At 31.0% G+C, this 20,271-nt stretch overlaps 1 protein-coding gene across 1 annotated transcript in view; it reads right to left on the bottom strand.

The window, feature by feature from the left end:
- The window catches only part of LOC129966920 (neuronal acetylcholine receptor subunit alpha-10-like), a 640,729-nt gene that overhangs the window by 68,591 nt on the left and 551,867 nt on the right, over positions 1 to 20,271 (bottom strand). The window contains exons 5-6 of the mRNA XM_056081538.1: positions 6,447 to 6,644; positions 5,340 to 5,677 (exon numbers count right to left, since the gene is read on the bottom strand). Of these exons, the coding sequence (XP_055937513.1) occupies positions 5,340 to 5,677; positions 6,447 to 6,644 (536 nt within the window). The remainder of the gene's footprint in view (positions 1 to 5,339; positions 5,678 to 6,446; positions 6,645 to 20,271) is intronic.

The following is a 20,271-nucleotide window of genomic DNA, read 5'->3' as shown; positions in this document are numbered from 1 at the left end:
TGCTTTCTCACATGTGATAATGATATTTCTTTAAACTTTTTTTGAACAATACTTGATGTCTTGAATGTCCTCTTGATTTGTTTTATGCTTTAGGTTGTACCACATTCTATTTATTAAGACTAATAGTGAATTTAGCTAATTTTTGAGATATTTCTCTACTACAAGAAAGTAGTCCAATTTTTAAAAAAGAGTGCAATTCAGGCAGTGATTTTTGGTTCAATCTGAACAAATCTAACTGCATGTATGCTTTTAAGAAATGTCAATCACCCGAAAACAGCTGATAATTTAGGAAGTATAATTGATTATTATTGATTCTAAACATTAGTTTTCATTTTTATTAAAAAAATGGATGTGGAATTTGAAAAATGCAATCATTTTTTGTGAAATACTTGATTATTCCCAGGAGAGGAAAATATTTACAAAATTCAATAAGCCATTTGGAACATACAGTAAGCGCTACGCATATAAAGACGTGGTACAATTCTCCTCTAGTGGAAAGTGATGCACGCTCTTGTATGTCCTCAACAGTTAGATCTCTAATGCACACTAGGGCTAGGAGATCGTCATTTATCAAGTGATGCAGGATCATAGGAACTATTATAACAGAACTTGCTAATAGATAAACATCAACACTGTATCTATTCATTCCATTGAAGGCCGCAGTGGCCTGGTGGTAAGGTCTCGGCTTCGGAACCGGAGGGTTTCAGGTTCGTGACCCGATTCCACCGAAGAACCGTCGTGTACGGGGGTCTGTTGCACGTTAAATCCGTCATGACCAAATGTCCTCCCGCTGGTGTGGTGTGGTGTGGAGAGGGGCGTGCCAGCTCAGGTGTCGTCCTCGTCATCTGACCGTGGTTCAAAATTACGAGGTCCGTCCCAAAATAGCTCTAGTGTTGCTTCAAACAGGACGTTAATATAACCAAACCAAACCAAACTATTCATTCCATTTTGACAGATGAATTGAAGATTTCTAGCACATTGTGCGCTAAAAGTAGTATTGATCGATCATGCAGTGATGCAAAGTATCGTAGCCAAGCACAACAAGTCTGTACTTCTTCAAGCTTCTCTTCCGGCTTTATACCGTTGAAAAATACATTTGAAAGGTACATTATTTCAGCTCAAAGAAGCTATCATACTGAATTAGATGAATCATCTGTGCGTAGAGATGCATAATCCACGATTTTTTGAATATCAAATAATATTATTATTGTTATTTTTAAATATGCGTTCCAAATATCTGTTATTTCAATCATATTATCAATTAAAAATTATTACTTAATATTAAATATAAAATTTATTAATTGTAATTAATACTTAATTTACTAATTTAAGTAACGTGTGATTGAATTCATTTATCTGTTTCAGCTTACTTCTTAAATTTTATTTTTTTCTCAAAACTATTTATTTAATTTATTTATTAGAGTGAACCATTTTCTGGAAAAGGTGAGTTAAAAATATATGTCATTTCTTTAAAATGTTTACTTTAGTCCTATATTCTACCAATAGATGGCTCCAGCAGTAAACAGAATACATGTAATCAAAGTCAATCATGTCACGAGCAATTAAAAATGATCTGCATGGAATAGTGCATCATCAAATACGAATATCGGTCACTCCCGTAAAGTGGAGTGGTGACTTCGCACTTTCCAGTGAAATCACCGCTCCGATAAATTTCAGTGATATGCAATTCAATGATACGATACGATAATTCGAATAACCGGTCCGTTCACTTTTCAATCCAATCACAGATTTCTTTCGAGAGCTTCCATTGGACAGATCGTATCGATTGTTACTTTCCAGTGAAGTCACCGCTCCTGCAAATTTCAGTGATATCGTATCGATTGTTACTTTCTATCGTGATCCAAAACCTGTAATCGAAATATCATCAGTAAGATCGAAGATCGTATCAAGGATTTGAATCACACCCCTCTTTGAAAAGTATTGATCACTTGTATTTGTGACTTTTTGATATTGGTTACGTAATAACCGTTCTTAAAATATTCGTCATCCCTATCTGTGCGTCATCTTAAAAAAGGAGATATAATGCGGTTTTGTGTCAGAACTGTTGGGATTGATACAGAAACCTTTCCCGTGTCAGTCCCAGCAATTTTGACACAGGAAAGGTTTCAGTTCCTTTCGAGTGCAACATAATTCCCCCAACAATATCATAATTGTTGGAATAAATATATTGCAGTCAAAAGAGACTACTTTGAACAAAATTATTGTAAAATTGTTTATCTCAATGATAATAATTTTTATGCTTACAGAATGAATAATATTTATCGAATAAAACATCGTAAAAGTCAGTATTGAAAAGTTTGTAATAACCTGATGGCAGAGTTTTGGGTTCAGAGTTGGATGATTAGGATTTTGAAACTCTTCTATCGAGTTCAAGTTGAACCTTCTGATTAGGATATTGTTACGAACCTATAATATTGCTACCCGGCACGAATAGAGTCATCGTAAGAAAGACCGTTGTACGATCGGTCCTGTACGTGCTGAGATCAATGAACTTAGAGCTTGGCGACAGACTTGGCGATAAATTTGGCGAGTTTGGCGACTAAATGGATAGTACCGGAAAGTTCGAGAACTTTCAAGATCCATCCACTAACAATCGAGATGCAGCCAGGTACGCCCTGATTGGTCAGAAGATTCTAGCCCCGCCTCCCGGAACTATAAAAGACGGGCACTCAGAAGCTACGGTGTTGTTGTTGTGTGGATCGTCCGAGTTGTCGTGTATATCGTCAGAAGAAGTGTGTGTATCGGCGGAAGTTGTGTGTGAGAGAGTCGGAGTCGCCGACGAGTAAAAAGACTAGAGGACTAGCAAGCAAACAAGTTGCTGAACTAATGATTAATTAATTGTGCTGCGTCATTACGATTAATTGACGGTATTTGTAGTAGAAGAAGAAATATTTTGTAACAATATAATTGTAATCTGGTTGCTGTGGCATTGAAGTTTAGAGAATCAGGTGACGGCTTAAGTGTAGTCCATATTGATTCCCCATAGAGGAAAATTGAGTTGCTCCCCCTCCCCACAACAACACTCATATATTATCTATGTATCTTCAAGTAGATATAAACCCAACAATCTTTACTGAACAATATTTAGCCTTTAGATTATATTTCACTATAAAATATTAATCTTTCAAAACTCCAGTTACATAATATAATATTATTGATAGCAAATATTTTCTAAGAGTAGAACAGTCGTGAGTGAGTACTTTAATCAAAGAAATGCTCATATTCCTAACGAAATTAAAATTTTAATCACGCTACTATAAACCGGAATACCATTATAATATTTCGTATGTATTACTTCCAGAATCCAGTCTAGACAGACACTTTAATAACAATGTTATATGGTTGAATGAATTCTTTGACAACATTTAATTATTACAGATATTGCATATAATCAGAATCCAAGAACTTGCAGATAATGTCCTGATTGCGTAATGAACCATTGAATGCCATCTAAAATTAATTTAGAATATTACATATTTAATTACTTACTTTGTATTATAATTAATATTATTCAAGATATATTAAGTCGAACATTTGATAAAAGAGGCTGAAAGTATTTAAAATATAAATTGAATTGGGGGGGGGGAGGGGAAATTTGCTTAAGAAATGAAATAATTAAAATTGTTTAAATAAATGTCGGTACTGATTAAAATCTAAGCCAATTTTGTAAAACGGAAATCTTAGAAATTAAAATCCTTCGCTAAAATCTTTGAAGATGTAGTCGATAAAAAGAGTTGATAAAAGAGATGTAGTCGATAAAAAGAGTAACCAAATTCATATTTGGAGTTTGAATTCTTAAATCAACAGTGAAGAGCGATGGCATGTAGAAAATGGCTTAATATTACTGATTTTATAATTATTTTTGAGATTAATTCTCCTGAAATCAGACTTTTAGTAACTGATTCAATTTATACTCACATGACATAATGCATGTTAAATGAACTATGTCCATTAAATTTTTGAATGCATTGCATACATTGTATGATTGAAATATGCGTGATGTCAAATTTCAGAATATACAGTTACATGTTAGATAAAATATTGAAAAAAATTATTATATTATATGATGAATTTAACAAATCGTCTGATAGGTGTATGCTGAACAAATGGAATCGAAGCTTTATTTCATGAATATTCCATTAAGTATTTAGCACAGTAAATGAAAAAAAAAACAGTCAAGAAATACACACAAGAGAAAGAACTCTTATAGTGAATTGCTTCTGCTTATATAGCTAATTTTTTATAAAATAATAGTAATGACTTTATGATTAGCTCTCGGAACTCTATAAATATCAGAGAACGTATAACCCCCTAACAAAACTACAAAAACAAAACAATAACCTCCTAACTCCCTACCTCATGGCGTGGTATGGAATTCTCCAAAAGAATCTAGAGTTCTTGGTTCTTAAGGAAGATAAAGCCATAATTCTTGTATTCTAGAGAACCTTCATTTTGGCTGCCATTTGCCACTTCATTTTGCCATTAAGTCAACGGTTATTGAAAAGGTATCCATTTAAGAATCGCCTTGAATCTCTTTTCAATCAGGGATAAAGCATTACATTGTACCTCTTAACAATTTATGGTACTCATGAACAATTATATCAAGCGTCAAAATTCGATGGAAAGCTTGAAATATACGTAATATTGTGGGCTATTTATTTTAGGCCATGCAATTTTTTCTGGCACCCCTTTTCTTAGTTTAAATCATCTATTAGATTAAATTATACATTTAAAGCCTTACACAATTAAATAAAGGAGGAAGACTTTGAAAGACGCCAATATAATTTAAATTAGTAAGTCTAAGGAAACTGATGAACATGAAAGCTTCTAATGTAAAGGGAAAATTATATTAAAAATCAAAATGCTTCTCTAATGTTATTGTTTATGTTCTAAAGTTACATTACCAAAGAAAATATATTGCAAAAATAAAGAAAAATATTGCTTCAAAGATTCAAAATATGAAAGCCTGTACCATGCTTGCCAGCGTCCTGGCATGGGGGTAGCGCGTCTTCCTTGTGATCTGGGCGTCATGGGTTCGAGTCCCGGTTCGGGTATGGTTGTTCTGTGTTCTATCTTTGAGGTGTGTGAATGTGCCCCCCTGTAAAACGGGGTTGTGCAAGCGAATATGTGTGTTTGTTTCATCTTCATATGAGCTAGAAGTCAGACTTCTGCCCTTGGGTGCTCAGGGGTCTTTATCCTCAGAAGCTACTGCAACCCCTTTCAATGGTAACGCGGACACGACATCATGCATGGATATATTTTACTGCAGGTTTAGAATGGATACTACAGCACTGAAAAATGAGAGGCAGGATGCCTACCTAACAGTGGGATGGATTCGGACGTCTCCGGCATCTTCTCCGCGATGGCCAACATGAAGACGGAGAAGGCGAGCAGCACGGTCACCCCCAGGGCTATCTTCTCCCCCGAATCCGGCGGCAGACAGAAGACCAGCAGAGTGAGCACGGACATCATCATGCAGGGCATCACGACGTTGTACATGTAGTAGAGGGTCTTCCTGCGGATCACCAGGGTGATGGTCACGTCGGGGAAGGGCTCGCTGCAGCACGAATAGTACACCACGTTGCGGACGATTCTGGCATCCAGCAGCTCCCACTCTCCGTTTGGCACATAGTTGGACAGGTCTACTTCAGACGTCCTGCAAAAGAGGGTATCTAAGAGATCAATACCAGGATCAAAGATCCCATCAATCGCTTTTATTACTTACTAGCCGCCTTTGGCGACCAGCCGGTTCGCCAATCTTAATGTTCGTTAAAATTTTAATAATTAAATATTTTATGTAATTCCTACTTTAATAGCTTCTTCATCAAAATATTTTAAAACTTCAGATTTTGATAGTCATATAATTCACTCATAATATTATAAAGGTCTTCAGTCATAATGTAATATGTATCTCTCTAATTATTTTGTTAGCTTCCGTAGAATTTATGCTTTAAATTAAAGTGGAAATGATTAATGTGCAATTAATGTAATACAAAGCATACAACTAACCTAAAAATAATTTAAATCAAGTCCGCATCCGTTTAAAATACTTGTCAAGAATCAGAACACAATGCGCATGCGTGTATTCTCAACGCCAGTTACGATAATGCAAATGCGTGAGTTTTTCTACGCCAGTTGGGGTAAGCTTTTCAGATTACAAATTTTTTATTTCCTTTATTCTGTTTTATTTTAATTCAAAAGTACTTCGGAATGAATCTGAAAGATCTATTAATTAATAATGTTTGATTTTAAATGCTTCAAACATTAAGAAAATAAACAGAATCGTTTGAAATAATCGGCCGAAAAATGTTAACCCTAGCCTCAATACTGTTGGAAAAAAAAACCTGAAGCCTTACTCATTTGGATAACCTTACATACTAAACCTTAATAATAGTAATAACAAAAGGATGTAAAGGATGTCTCACCTGTTCATGACGTCCACCTGGAGGCCGTCATAAATCCAGGACCCCATCTTCATGATGCAGGTCTGGTCATCAAAAGGGAAGTAGGTGACGTCCACGGGGCACGTGCTCCGGAATTTGGTGGGAGGGGGCCAAAAGACGTTGCCGCTCGGCTCCAGCATCGCTCGAGAGTTCATGTAGCCTCGGGTGTAGTCGTCGGCGCTTTGGAAAATAATGAGCAATTTATGAATGACATCTTGAGTGAGGAAATAATTGCAATGATTAATTAAATAACCTTTTATCAATGCAATAATTTGATTGGGAGATTAAGACCCTACAAGGTAAATTCCAACAAGATGGGGGATATTTTCATATTCTGACTTACCTAGTTTGTCACCAGTATCATTTAGATTGAAGTGATAATACAGATAGAATTATAACATGTTAATTTGGAGCTTAAGATCTCGCTTGAACAGTGGGCGGATTGGTCACTGTAAGAGTTGGAAGGATGGATTCTTTTGAGATTAGAATGGAATTTAAGGTAATTATGAACTGTCTAACAGAAAATGTATCTGCCAGTTAATTGAATAATTGAGTTAACTTGTTGATATGTAATTGGAGTAATAGGAAGATAGTACAGGGAGATAAAGGCTAGGCTGTGTAGAGATTCTCAGCACTTCCTAATTAAATCTCGCCACACGAAGAAGCGGGCATTTTAATTGATGGATTGGATTTTAAAATACGAGTTCATATATATTCTCCTAATCCTGTCCAATACTATTTAGCGATTTTAAATCGTTGTAATTTAGGTATTGAATTGATTTTTTGAAAATACGACGATGACGAGTATTCTCGTCAGACACAGAGTATGTGTAATATGAAGTTATGCTGTAACAAAATAATTTTTATTTTTTATTTCAATATTTCCATTTATTTATTAACTTAAACTAACATACATTTTTGAAAAGAACGAAAAGAAACATAAAAAATTAATTTATTACTTTAATTTGCTGTTAGAGAATGATATTGAGCAAATGATATCTAATTTGTTCCTTTGATTTTCTTTCCTCAAAATATTTTAAACATCATGAAATTTACGAATATGTTTGAGTTTTTACTGAAGTTCTAATTCACACTTCAAATCCTCACTACTTATTACTCATGACGAATAAACTCGTCATAACACAAAATGTTGTACTTTATCCATGACGAGTATACACGTCAAAACAGTTAACTAGTTAATATACGATCTTTTTAAAGTAAACTAAATATTGTGTTCTGTTTTTTTAAATATTGTAGCAATATTAATGATTTATTAGATAAGTAATTGCATTATTAAGAAACAAGGCAATTTCCTATTATTCCGTAGAAAAAAAAACTATTGTTATCAGAATATATTCGGTTTCATTTAAATACGTATATATTAAAAATCATTTGCAAACTTTCATGAAATATTTTCCAGATCGGTTTAAACGTCTGGGAATACACCATTTCATCTTGTACAAATGTTTGAAAACAATTTTGTTTTTAATGATAAGAATTTTAACTTCATTTATTTTCGAAATTGGTCAAGGCAACTGTATAAAGAATATGTATTAAATTTAATTCTCCAATGCAATTTCTGAAAAAAATATTATTAGACCTGTTGGATTGGCAAAAAGATTGGCGCCTTTTGAATTAGTTGTGACTCCATTTTTCAGTTGGATGAAATATTTTTTTTGTGAAAGCAGTGCGTTCCATTTTTCTTTGATGAATCATACCATATTTATGGATAGGGTATTATAGTTATCACATATTTCTAACGGCAACAAAAGTCTGTATTACGCCTCTCTCTATCTCTCTATATAAATCTAAACATTTTAACAGTGCATGGTTGAAAAAATGGAACTTTTGAAAAGAACAATTTATTTTATTATTTATGTACATAATTTTATTATTTATGTACATAATTTTATTATTTATGTACATATTATTTATTATTTATGTACATAATTTGTACAAAGGAGAGGCGATGATAAACAGGCATCGGTTTACATCGCGATACAAGAGCAAAATGACAAAAAAATTTCCCTTCAGTGATTTTAATATGAGATTTTAATAGGGATTATTTTGCCACGTGTCTATTTAGACAAGGGAGTCTTAGGTATCTGTGAAAGGTGTGTGCAAGTATTAGAGATTTTTATCTCTTCGCTCGGAATGTGAAAAAATATATAAATCATAAATTTTCTACAGAGCGTATTAAAAATAATGGAATAAAAGGTAGGAATGGGTTTAGGAAATAAGAGAACCTTTTGAATACAGTTAATAGGGGCAAAATTAAGATAAAAATTAGGAAATTAATTAATTTTTTTAAATATCATTACATATATAATAAACAAGTTTATTATTTTATTGAATTGTTATTACATAACAAATAGTATCGTATGCAGTTCACATTTTTAAGCATATTTTATGATTTATGACTAACTATACACTTGATACGATAAACTTTGTTTTTTCCATCTATTAATTAAATTAAATACTGGAATTTTAATGCCACAAAATTTCAGTTAAAAACAAAAATATATTTGAAAACAGGACAAAGTAAATAAAGTAGTATTGTGAGCATAGGGCAATAGCAAATGTTAGTTACTGTACGACAATATTTTTATTTTTGTAATTGCAATAAATGATAGTTAAGATAGTTGTAAGTGTTTGCATTTCCCTTTTTTATGAATTTATTTCCTTTACTCATTTTGAAGGCGTCTAAAAACAAGATTGAAATATCTAGAAAAACAAAAACAGATCTTTTAAAGACAAAAGAGTTTAACCCGTAAAAAGCTTCTCATTTCAGACATAAGAAGATAATTTATTAAAATTAACTTCTTTTTTGAAAAAAAAAAATCAAAGAAAATTCTTTAATTTTATTCTTTGATCATTTTGAGATTTTTGATTGAAATTAAATGATTATTCATTTCCTGAGAGATATTTCCTGGGTTATATTAATCTCCGCCAGTATTTTTTATAACCACTACAATTGCAAAAGTATTGGAAATCTTTCAATACTGACCATTACTTTCACTAAATGGCCGTGATGAGTTAGAGAGAAGAAATTATAAAGAACGGAGTAAAAAAAAAAGATTAAAATTTTAAAATGAATATTTGAGTCCTTTTTCAGAAACTAATTTTGTAGAGCGAGAACCAAATATAAATTAATTGCAGTTTTTCAGATTTTTTTTTCCTGTTTGAAGCATATTTTGAAATAAAAAATCATGGAAGATGAAAAGTGAATTACTAATATTTATAAAGAGACACACTTGAAATAATTTCTTCTAGGAAACAATTATAATTCAAATACTGTAAAAAAAATTAAGAATATGTATGAAATTTAGTGTGACCGTTTTGTAGTATTTGAAAAGTTTTGAGCTGTGACAAGACTTTTAAAATGGAAATAATAGTAAAAAAAATGGCAAATAAAATGTTTCCGTAATAAAAGTCATGAAAGGAAAAAAAAACAATACTAAAAATTAAATACATTTTTAAAAAATCTTTTTTGCATGCGATGATGTTTCAGTATCAGCATCGAGTATTATAAATTTTATTTATTAAAACTTTAACTAAAGTAAAGGACTGCGCTAAAAATTGTGATTTTTTTTTTTTGTGAAAATATCAAATATTTTTCATTTCTAAACAATTTTTGTTTTCATAAACAAATTTGAATGTTATTATTAAATTCTGTCTTCAGGACATTACATTGATTTTTATTTTCCCATAATTAAAATTTTAATGCTATTTTACAGGGTGCGGCAGAAAAACCCGGACAAACCATTTTTAATATGATTAAAAATAAATAAATTAACAAAATGTAACAAATAATAATAAGAGTATTTATTAATAAATAAATTTAATTTGTTTCAAAGTGGCCGCCTTTTGCATGATGCAGAGGCGCAAACGCTAATTGAAATTTCCAGCAATGGGCCACAAGTCTTCTGTCTTTCATCTATCCCATTCCAGCAGAAGCCATTGCTTTAGAGAAGCAATTAAGAGGAGAAGAAGCCCTAGACTCCAAAATTAACCATACATTGTAATCATGGGATTGAGATTCGGCGAGTATTGTGCCCACTCTCCAGATGATATCACGCCCGAGAAATGCGTCTTGCACCACTCTTCTGTCTTTTTAGCCTTGTGAGCTGGCGTGGAGTCTTGTTGAAACTCCCACTTTACATCGCGGAAGGTGCGTTTTGGCCCACGGAAATACAGTAGCTTCTAAATGTCCTGCTGGTATGCTTTTTGATTTATTCTAACGCCCTCATTCCCAAAAAAACCAGGGATGTTTTGCCGCTTGTGCAAATTCCGCCCTAGACCATGATCGACTTTTGATATTTGCGACGCTCAACAGTTGCTGAAGTTCTTGGAGCTTTTATAGACCAGATCCTATAGTTCTAGGAGTTGTGAACTTTTGGACGGTACAGAGCTTCTCATTAGTGAAAAGGAATCTCTCTCAACGCTGACTTGCGGCCCGTTTCAAAAGTTTTCGGCGTCTTTGGAGCCGCGTGTGTTTGTTTTCTTCAGTGAGAAGATGAACTTTTGGATCTTGTAAGGCTTCAGTTCAAGCTCTGATTTTGCCATTCCTTGCACTAATCGGTCCTTTATTTTCAGTTCATGAGCGATCTTTCTCTTGGAAACCCTCGAAATTCATTGAACTCGTTTTTTCACAACCTTACGGCAATTGAAAGTGTTTACCATACGTTTCATTCATTTCTTGGACTTTGATCATCATTGCACAGCTCTTTGAAACGATAGCTTGCTTCAGAGACTGTTTGCCGAGGCAACATTAAACAAACGAACGATTTCATACTGTTCGTTTTCCTTACTTTAAAAACTCTAAAATAACAAATATTTTGCTTGGCTTTGTAAAAAAGCCAAAACAATATGTAAACCAAAAGATACATTATAAAATGTGTTATGATTGAAGTGGTAGACAAAAAGAAATGAACAAAAATCAAAAATTTAAAAGAAATTAATTAACTTCTATTCTATGATGTAACAACTTTGTTCAAAAATGTTTTTTTTTTTTTTTTTTTTTTTTTTTTTTTTTTTTTTTTTGCCGCATCTTGAATATCTTTAAATGGCATTTTCTCAATAGTGAATTTCCGTAAAGAAAATCTCATGTTAATATCTAATTCATATTTGTTTTCAAAATTTGCTAATGTTAGTAATTGAACAACAATTTGTCAATATGCTCTACAGTTTTTAATTACAGAATAAGGCATTTTCCTTTAGAAAAAAATTTACATTTGTTTTATTGTTTCAGAAGGCAGAAATAAATTTTTATGTTAATTATCAATTTAATACCAATATTTTTAATATTGGATAGAAATACAGCCTATTTCTTGATCTAGGAAGTAATATACTTTTAAATAATCTGCGACAGTCTGAACTAATAATTTGAAAAGCTTTTAAATTAGGAAGTACTTTATACTGTTTTTAGATAATAAACCATATTTCTTCCAATTAAAAAAACACCTTGATTTTGAATTATATATTTTTCAAGCTATGCCGTGGCAAAATTTACATATAAAAGTATTTTATAACATTTAAAAAAAATTTCCCGAACCAAGTCTTGCATGCTAAGGCAAGTGATTCAAGTTTTTCAGATATCTTTTAGTGTTTTATGTGAATTTAAAAATATTAAATGTTTTAAGTAACATTAAGGATTCCAAACACATCTCATCTAATTAAGAAGCTAAATTCCTCAAAGATTTAGAGTAAAATGGACATTTCAAGCTCTAGAGTAATTATTGAGTGTGTACAGTAATATATTGGATTTTTTTATCAATCTCTTCATTATAACCTCCATTATTCACTACACGGTTTTTATTATTTTTTTTTTGCAGTTTTTGTAATTTTTTTATTCTATGTAAGATATTTTACTTTTAAAGCAGTCTTCACCAAGATGGCTATAATTAACTAATTAATGCAATCTACAATATAACAAGTATCCTAGAATCATTGCAGTTAATTTGGTAGATTTGTAAGTCTTCCCAAAATAAAAGTCGCAAAACTATGCAAAAAAAATATCAAACGAAAAAAAAAAGTAAGAAAATCTTTATGAAATAGAAATTATAATTATTTTATCCGTAATATGAAGATTAAATAATATGTAAGATATTTTTTCAAAAAAAATCTTAAAATAGGAAACTTTATGAAAGTTTTTTTAATGGAAACTCTACAACAGTTTTTTTTTTCAGATTTAAACTGAGTAGGTGATAAATTAATCTAACTGTTATATCAGAAACAATGTATCCAGATTTATGAAATAAAAACTAGCAAAATGTTAAGGAAAGATGTTTAATCAGAAAAAGGTGGCGATGATAAAAGCTAAATAACTAATACATTATTTTTTTATACCACAAAATGCCCAAGATAAACCTTTCAATAACTTCGCTTTCGGGATATTTAGGGATTTTCATCGAACTCTGCTCCATGATGAATCATTCTTGGAAGTTATTCCCTGCAGATAGATTTGTCTTCCCTAACCACTGTAATTACGTCACTATTGGAAATCTTTTTCATACTGAAGTTTTCCCTTTCACAAAACAGTCGTGATGGATTAGATGGAAGAGATATCAGAGAAAGGGGAAAGATAGAGCAGACGAACAAATATCCGAAACCAACTATTTTTAAATTCTTTTTATAAATTTAGATTTATAAAGCGGAAGCCACATAAGGTGCATGGAAAAATTTGAAACATTGTCTAAGAAGATCAGAAGATTCAGAAGATCTTTCTATCTAAAAGTGGTATATGAAACTATAAATGTATAATGTAAAGTAAAAAGTAACTAAAAAAATCTTTCTTAAGAATTCCATAAAACTGAAAAGTTAAGACATGAAACTCTGCTACAATATTCTAGGATTCAATTATATGACAGTATTATTTTTTCAAAAATATTTATTTCTCAAAATATTAAATTGAGCATGAGAAAAGAGTATGAAAATTTCTTCTATAATCAGTGGGCGTGGTCGCCCCAAAACTTTTTCGCATACTCTCTAAGAAAGACGTTATCTCAGTGGGCGCCTATCGCGGCATTGGCGTACAAAAGTTACAGAATATTAATCTTTGGCGTGAATTTATCATTTTTACTGAATCTATGTTGTGATCTGTAACGAGTGATTTGACGATAAAGGCCTTGGCATGCATTAATAGAATAAAAAAAATCGAATTTCTGGTTTATACATATATTTCTCAATCGATTGAAAGAAAAAAATTGATACAAAACTACATTTGCAGTCATTAAAATGCAATACCAAATTTGATATATATAAATCATTGCATTTTTGAATTATTGCCTTTTCATTTTTCTGAAAGTACAGACCGGCAAAAAGGTTAAACCACTCTTGCTGGATAGGGCTCAAAATTTAACAGATATTTACAATATACATATTAAATTTATGTAGAAAATTTTATCAATCTAGCTGTTTTCGTTTTGTAGTCATCATCTTAACTTATATTTGAATTGCCAGGCTTGCAGACTCCCTCAGAATGTGTTGCTCAAAATTCGACAGAAATCTACAAATTTGGTTTTAAGCCTTTATATCAAATTTCACCCGCCTAACTCAAAGCATTTTTGAGTTATCTTTGAGAAAAACAGACTTACAGTTTCCAAAAAATGGGTTTTTCGATCTCAGAGAGGTCTAAAAAGTGAAGATTCGTCAAAATCTCGAGTACGAATTTTTTGACGATTATTATATTTTTTCTATATTTACGCATACGAGAAAGTAAAAAAACGTTATAAGAAAAAAAAATAGCAATGTAAATATTCATACTTCTGACTGATTACTGGAAAATACAAAGAGTGAAGAAAGATAATACAATTCATATCAATTAAAGTAACTGGAGAATAAAAATATTGTAAGTAGCAAATTTTATTTAAATTTGTTTATTATATGATAATTATAATGAATCTAAACTCGTGTGCATTGACCAAAGCCTGCTTATAAAGATAACATTAATTGCTAAAAAGATAAATCAATAAATCGTGATTTCTCTCCTTAATATGAAATTGTGAGAAAATGTTGCAACTTTTTATAAATTATTATCTTTATTTCAGTCAAATTTAATGTTATATTATTCGCAGACGATTTTGGTAAGTTGCAACATTTTTTGATGTATTGTTACTTTTGTTTCAGTTAAAACTAATTTTCATAAATGGCGATAAATCAATTAAATAAATATTAGAAACCAAAGAAAAATAGTATAAAACGGAATAAAATAAAACTTTTTTTTTAAGAAACGAGTTTTCGTTTCGTTACAAATATTCACAAACGGTAACAATAAATTAAAAATAATTGAATATGAAACATTGAAAAATACGATAGGTTTATAAAATATCAGACAGTGAGAAACCAGAAATATTTTTTTTTCTAAAATTATGGAAGGAAATGAATAAGACAGAAATTAACGAGCGATTGTTTTCTTATTTAAGACAACAAAAATATTTCAAACAATATTAAAAAGAAAGATCGGAAATTCAACAAATTTTTATGGAGAATTTTACACATATTTTAGATACATGATATCGAATAATAGAGTTAGGAAAAAAACCCAATTATCTCCTGTTATTAAAAAGTAACTATGGAAAAGTTGACAATTGTGAAGAAGATATATAATCAAAAAAAGGTGTTTTATATAAATTAATTTTTTTCCAGATTCTACAACGGCTTAATCTATTTCTAAATATTTGAACCATCATGAAAAGCATTAGCATTTATATGCCAATCATATAAATTATTCATCCATTTAGTTTATATTTATTCATTAGTATTTGAATTTTAAAATGAACAATAATAAAATTGAAGAAATGTTTTTACTTGAACGGAGTTGTTTTTGGTAATCGAAAAATATTTCCAATTATTACTTAGAAAAAATGGCAAATAAAAAATATCCAGAAAGCTTCATTTAAATCCACATATCCTGTAAATCGTTTGCAATCTTTTATGATATATTTTCCGAACTGTTTAAACATCTGGCAACCTTCAATATCTCATTTCTTATAATCGTCTGAAAACAATTTTGTTTTTTATGAGCTAACATAAGAATTCAATTTCCCAAACTGGCAAATCTAACTGAGCTAACAAATATTAAATTTAAATCCGCAATCCAATTTATACAACAAAAATATTAGAACGGTTGCAAAATGCTTTTAAAGAGAAATTTTAATAAAAATTAAGAATACATGAATGGTAAAAAATGGAATTCAGTTACCCACATTTTTCAACATTTTCTGATTTGAATTTTTTTTCTATTTATTCCAAACGTAAATATATTCTGATAATAAATACTAACTATTATAACTAGTGAGATTAGAAGCAAAGTAACGAGATTTAGGAAATAAAAACCAAATAACCTTTAAGGAAGGCCCAAACAGAAAAAAATCATGTATAGCGAAAGCAGACGTTAAATTAATAGAACAGCCATTTCGTTCTTAAAAAAATTCCTAGAAATCCTTTAAATCACTTTCTTCTCCGGATATTTTCATCGAAAATCCAAAGATGAATTATCCTTCCAAGAGATTCTCAAGAGATAGATCAGTCTTTCTCCGTATTTCTATTAACCATTGTAATTACACAGCTATTGGAAATCTTTTAATATTGAAGTCCTTTTCTTTTCCTTTCAGTAGCTCGGAAAAGCAGTCATGATGAATTAGAAGAAAGGAATTACGAAGAAAAGGAAGACAAAGGAGACGAAAAGACAAACCAGGAAGATCAGAATTCCAAAATGGAGAAATATGAGTTTCTTCAGCGTTAGATTTATTGCGCGAGCACATAAGCTGCTTTCAGAGTTTTGAAATTTTCTAGTAACAGGGAAAACGATAAAATGATATAAGTTATTAATATTTGAGATGGGAAATTGCTGAAATGATTTTTTCCTAGGATTGAAAAACATAAAGCAGACTTTGAAAACTGGATGCTTTAAAAAATTAGAGGTAGCATTTTGCAATAATTATTTTGTTCTACAAAGACTATATATGTATTTTAAAATAGAACTGTAAAGTTGAACAAATTGAACAACGACTGAATTTGTCACCTAGACCTGATAACATGAGTCTTATTGAACATATATAGAATATAATCGAGAAGCCAATTCGTGCACAAATTCCTGGAGCGGCAACACTTGCACAATTACAGACGCCTATTGAGACAGCATGTCTCAATATTTCTCGAGGGGTCCCCGAATAATTTATTCAGACTCCTAACATATCATGTCGAGTTAATGCATTTCGCCAGACAAAATGAGGTTCGACACATTATTAGCTGGTATCCCATGACTTTTGTCACCTCAGTGTATATTCTACATTAAGACCTCTACAAACCTGTACTGAGTAGCTCTCCATACAACATCAATTTTTACTTTATTTTTGTTTTTATCCATACTAATGCGAGGTTTTTGTGCATGGTCATTGACTTTGCTCTCTTGACCTAGGCTCAAGAGTATGACACACTTGCTTCGATGGGTTATCTAAGAAACTAATAATACGTTTTTAATAGATGACTTTTATAAAATTAATCTTATTCCAAAAACTAAATATACTTTTAAAGAATCATTTTTCCAAAACAGTGGTATATTGCTCTGAAGAGTAAGTTTGGGACGTTTTATGATATTCGAGTTAGCGTATGGAATAAGCCACCAATCATTTCATTCATTTTTGTATGAGGCGAGAGCAAACTATTTCAAAGTTACGGTTTCAACTATTCGAGCAAGTGAGTTGAATTCTATTTAGAGATTAAAGGGTTGGTGGGCTTTCCATTTTCATCGGTGCTTTTATGGCTTAACAATACATAATTGCGCACTTAATACGCCAACCTGTGCGCAAAGAGTTAGCCAATTAATTCATAACTGAGTAATGATCGTATTAAAACAATGCATATATTACCATAAAAGTATAATTCAGTTATTTAATGGAATTGATGGGTTTTTTTATGAAATAATTGATCATATTTTAAAAGTAGTGAGTGTATAAGCAATCTTAGAAAGTGAAGAGTGCAATTATACAAAATTTCAACACCTTTGTAAGTCAGCCATCTACCTTTCCCACCCGCCACGAAGGCACACGTATTTAAACCATAAAAACTGAATGACCGGACCGCCGCAACAGCAACGTTGGCGGGAACTGTGGTTGAGTCCTAAGGGCCGTCACCGGTCACGGTACAACCCTCCCCGAAGGAAGTATGTCCCGTCATCAATGGGAGGAGTCTCAACAACAATGGTGTTGATGATGTCATCATCAACACCATTGTAAAATGAAAGAAAAGTTAATAACAAAACCCCATCTTAACAAAAATGAAGAGAAGTCACGCTAAACAGATGTTTTTGAAAAAACATTCTCAATTTCATAAATTATGTCCGAAAAAGCATTTTTATTTTCATTAAATACAATTCGTATTAATCCATTTAATGGATAGATAAACATTAACAGAAATTTACTGAAGAAACAATTAAAAATTTGTGTCTTCTGCTTTAAAGGTTTTTTTTCCATATTATTATTTTATTATTATGAAAAATTTCTCTTTTAAGTTTTAACAAAAGAAAAAGCTCTTAATTATATGTAAAAAGAAAAGGAAACACTTGAAATCTGAGACTCTTGAAAACTTCTTATGATTTAACGCTTTCTCTTACACAAGGAAAAAAAAGTACCCTTTTTCTAGTTATTTAATAAATTGTGCAACAAGCATGCATTTTTTATGTTTAAAAAAATCTAAGAACATTTGAAAATTAAGATGCAATTGTGGAATGTTTAGTTAAGCGATCCTTGCAAAGGTTATATGTTTTGAGCAGTTTTTTTTAAATTTAATAAATATTAAAGAACTATTTAGAGATTTTTCAAAGGACAAAATGTCGTTTGACATAAAGAAAATGCTGTTATAATTCTGTTATGATCGATTTGATGTTATTTAGCTAAATTTAAAAACATATAAATTCTTTTTTATTCTCAATTAATTTCTAGCGAATTCGTTTAATATCTTAAATGAAATCCCGTTAAGACTTTAGAATACTTAGGACTGAAGACTGAACATTAAGATTTTTTAATAAAATACAGTAATAAATTTAAAGAATATTTAAATTTTTTATTTAATTATGCTATTAATTTAATTAATTAAACAATTAAAATTAATTAATTTTACTTAATTTTGCTTGTTTGATTTCTTATTATTCAGAAAATTGTAAATTTATGGCCAATACAAGTAATAAGCATTTTAGCAATATGAAACAATTTTTTTTTAATATTTTCAGCTGCTGATCAGTAATTCTCTCCTTAATTTTTGAAAATTATATCCTTATACTGAAGTATGAAGCACTTCAGATTTGGAGATAAGAAGTTTGTAATATGATCATTGGGTTTCACTTCCTTTGTGGGTATATTAAGACTGTTGGGTCGAGTTACACAACTTCCATGACATGACGGTGATGGCTATTAGGATCCAATCTAAATTCCCACCTCCATGCTGTCGACCGAAGGTAATTCAATTATCCCTAATGTTTAGGAGAGCATGAGAAAAACCTTCGGATGTGATTTTAACGAAGTGTATCTCCACCTGGTGGGGAAATCATCTCAGTGAAGAAGATGGAAATTGTGTGATAAATAAGCAGATTCTGTCTTTTACGTTTGTAGTATAGTGAGGGATTCCATTACCTTCATTCCGCTGACGGGGCATACCTCCCCCAAAAGAGGAGATGGAATGGGACTGGTTTTGGTTATTAGAACCCCATTTTCAGTTTCCAATGCCTTCACTACAAAGATCTTTTATCGTCCCCGCATTCCAAGGCACAGTGTTAGTTATTTGTTAAATGTTCTACTGTAATAAACTCTCTTGGAATGTGTACCATGAGTACGTGGATGAAAAGGATTCATATAAATATGTGGGTTCTCGCTCCTCTGAGGATACAATAACGGTTCCAGTCCAATGTTGAGTGCCGTATTTCATTGAATCTACTTCCTTACAATCCACTGTTCAATCTCTCATGCAAGAGATGCAATGAAGCGCCGTATTTAATTGTACTTCCTACGAGAGAGGTTGGGCCGTGGCTTGTGGTAGTATTTAGAGTTTCAGATTTAGTGTCTATGAATGCTTAAGGGTAAGAATAACTTTTTAAATAATTTCTGGTTATTCGGGAATATAAATTAAATTCGAAATAAATTCATTGTCGATTCCTCGATTGATTTTTAAGAAATATATTAAATTTATTAAACTAATGTGAAATATCGCGATATTCCACGCTCATTGAAAATGAAAGATAATTTTTTTGTATTTATCTTAATTTTTACATTGCATTTCTGTAACTTAAATTAAAAGAATCGATAATATTTTATTCAATTACCAATCTATTAAAATTTGGTATGATATAGATATAATATTATGTAAGAATAGTTTGAGATACTTTCATTAAACAAACATTATTAAAATTAATTTTAAAAATGTGAGCAAATATATATATGTGAAAGCATTTAATCTCTTCATTTAAAATTCTGTAGCGTGTAGAAAATCTTAAAATGAGATTTAGGGGAGTTTTTTATTTTCAAAGATATCGAAATGCAAGCAAATGAAGTTGTTTTCACATGATTAACAAAAGCTTTGAAAACAAAAGTTGAAGTTGTTTTCACTTGATTAACAAAAGTTTGCTTTGAAAAAAAGTTTTGGAATTGTGAGGAATTTGGAAAAAATTCTAAGCTTTGAGAAATTATTCTCGGAAGAGATTTTTGCAGAAATGTAAACCTTTCTCAATGCTTCTATTAGCTATTATAATTACATTGCTATTAGAAATAATTTTTTTTTCTTTCACAAAACGATAGGGATAAACTAAAAGCGACAA

This window comes from Argiope bruennichi, chromosome 4, assembly GCF_947563725.1.
Source record: "Argiope bruennichi chromosome 4, qqArgBrue1.1, whole genome shotgun sequence".
NCBI lineage: Eukaryota > Metazoa > Arthropoda > Arachnida > Araneae > Araneidae > Argiope > Argiope bruennichi.
Note: the sequence above shows the minus strand (reverse complement) of the source record. Positions and strands in the feature narration are given on the sequence as shown.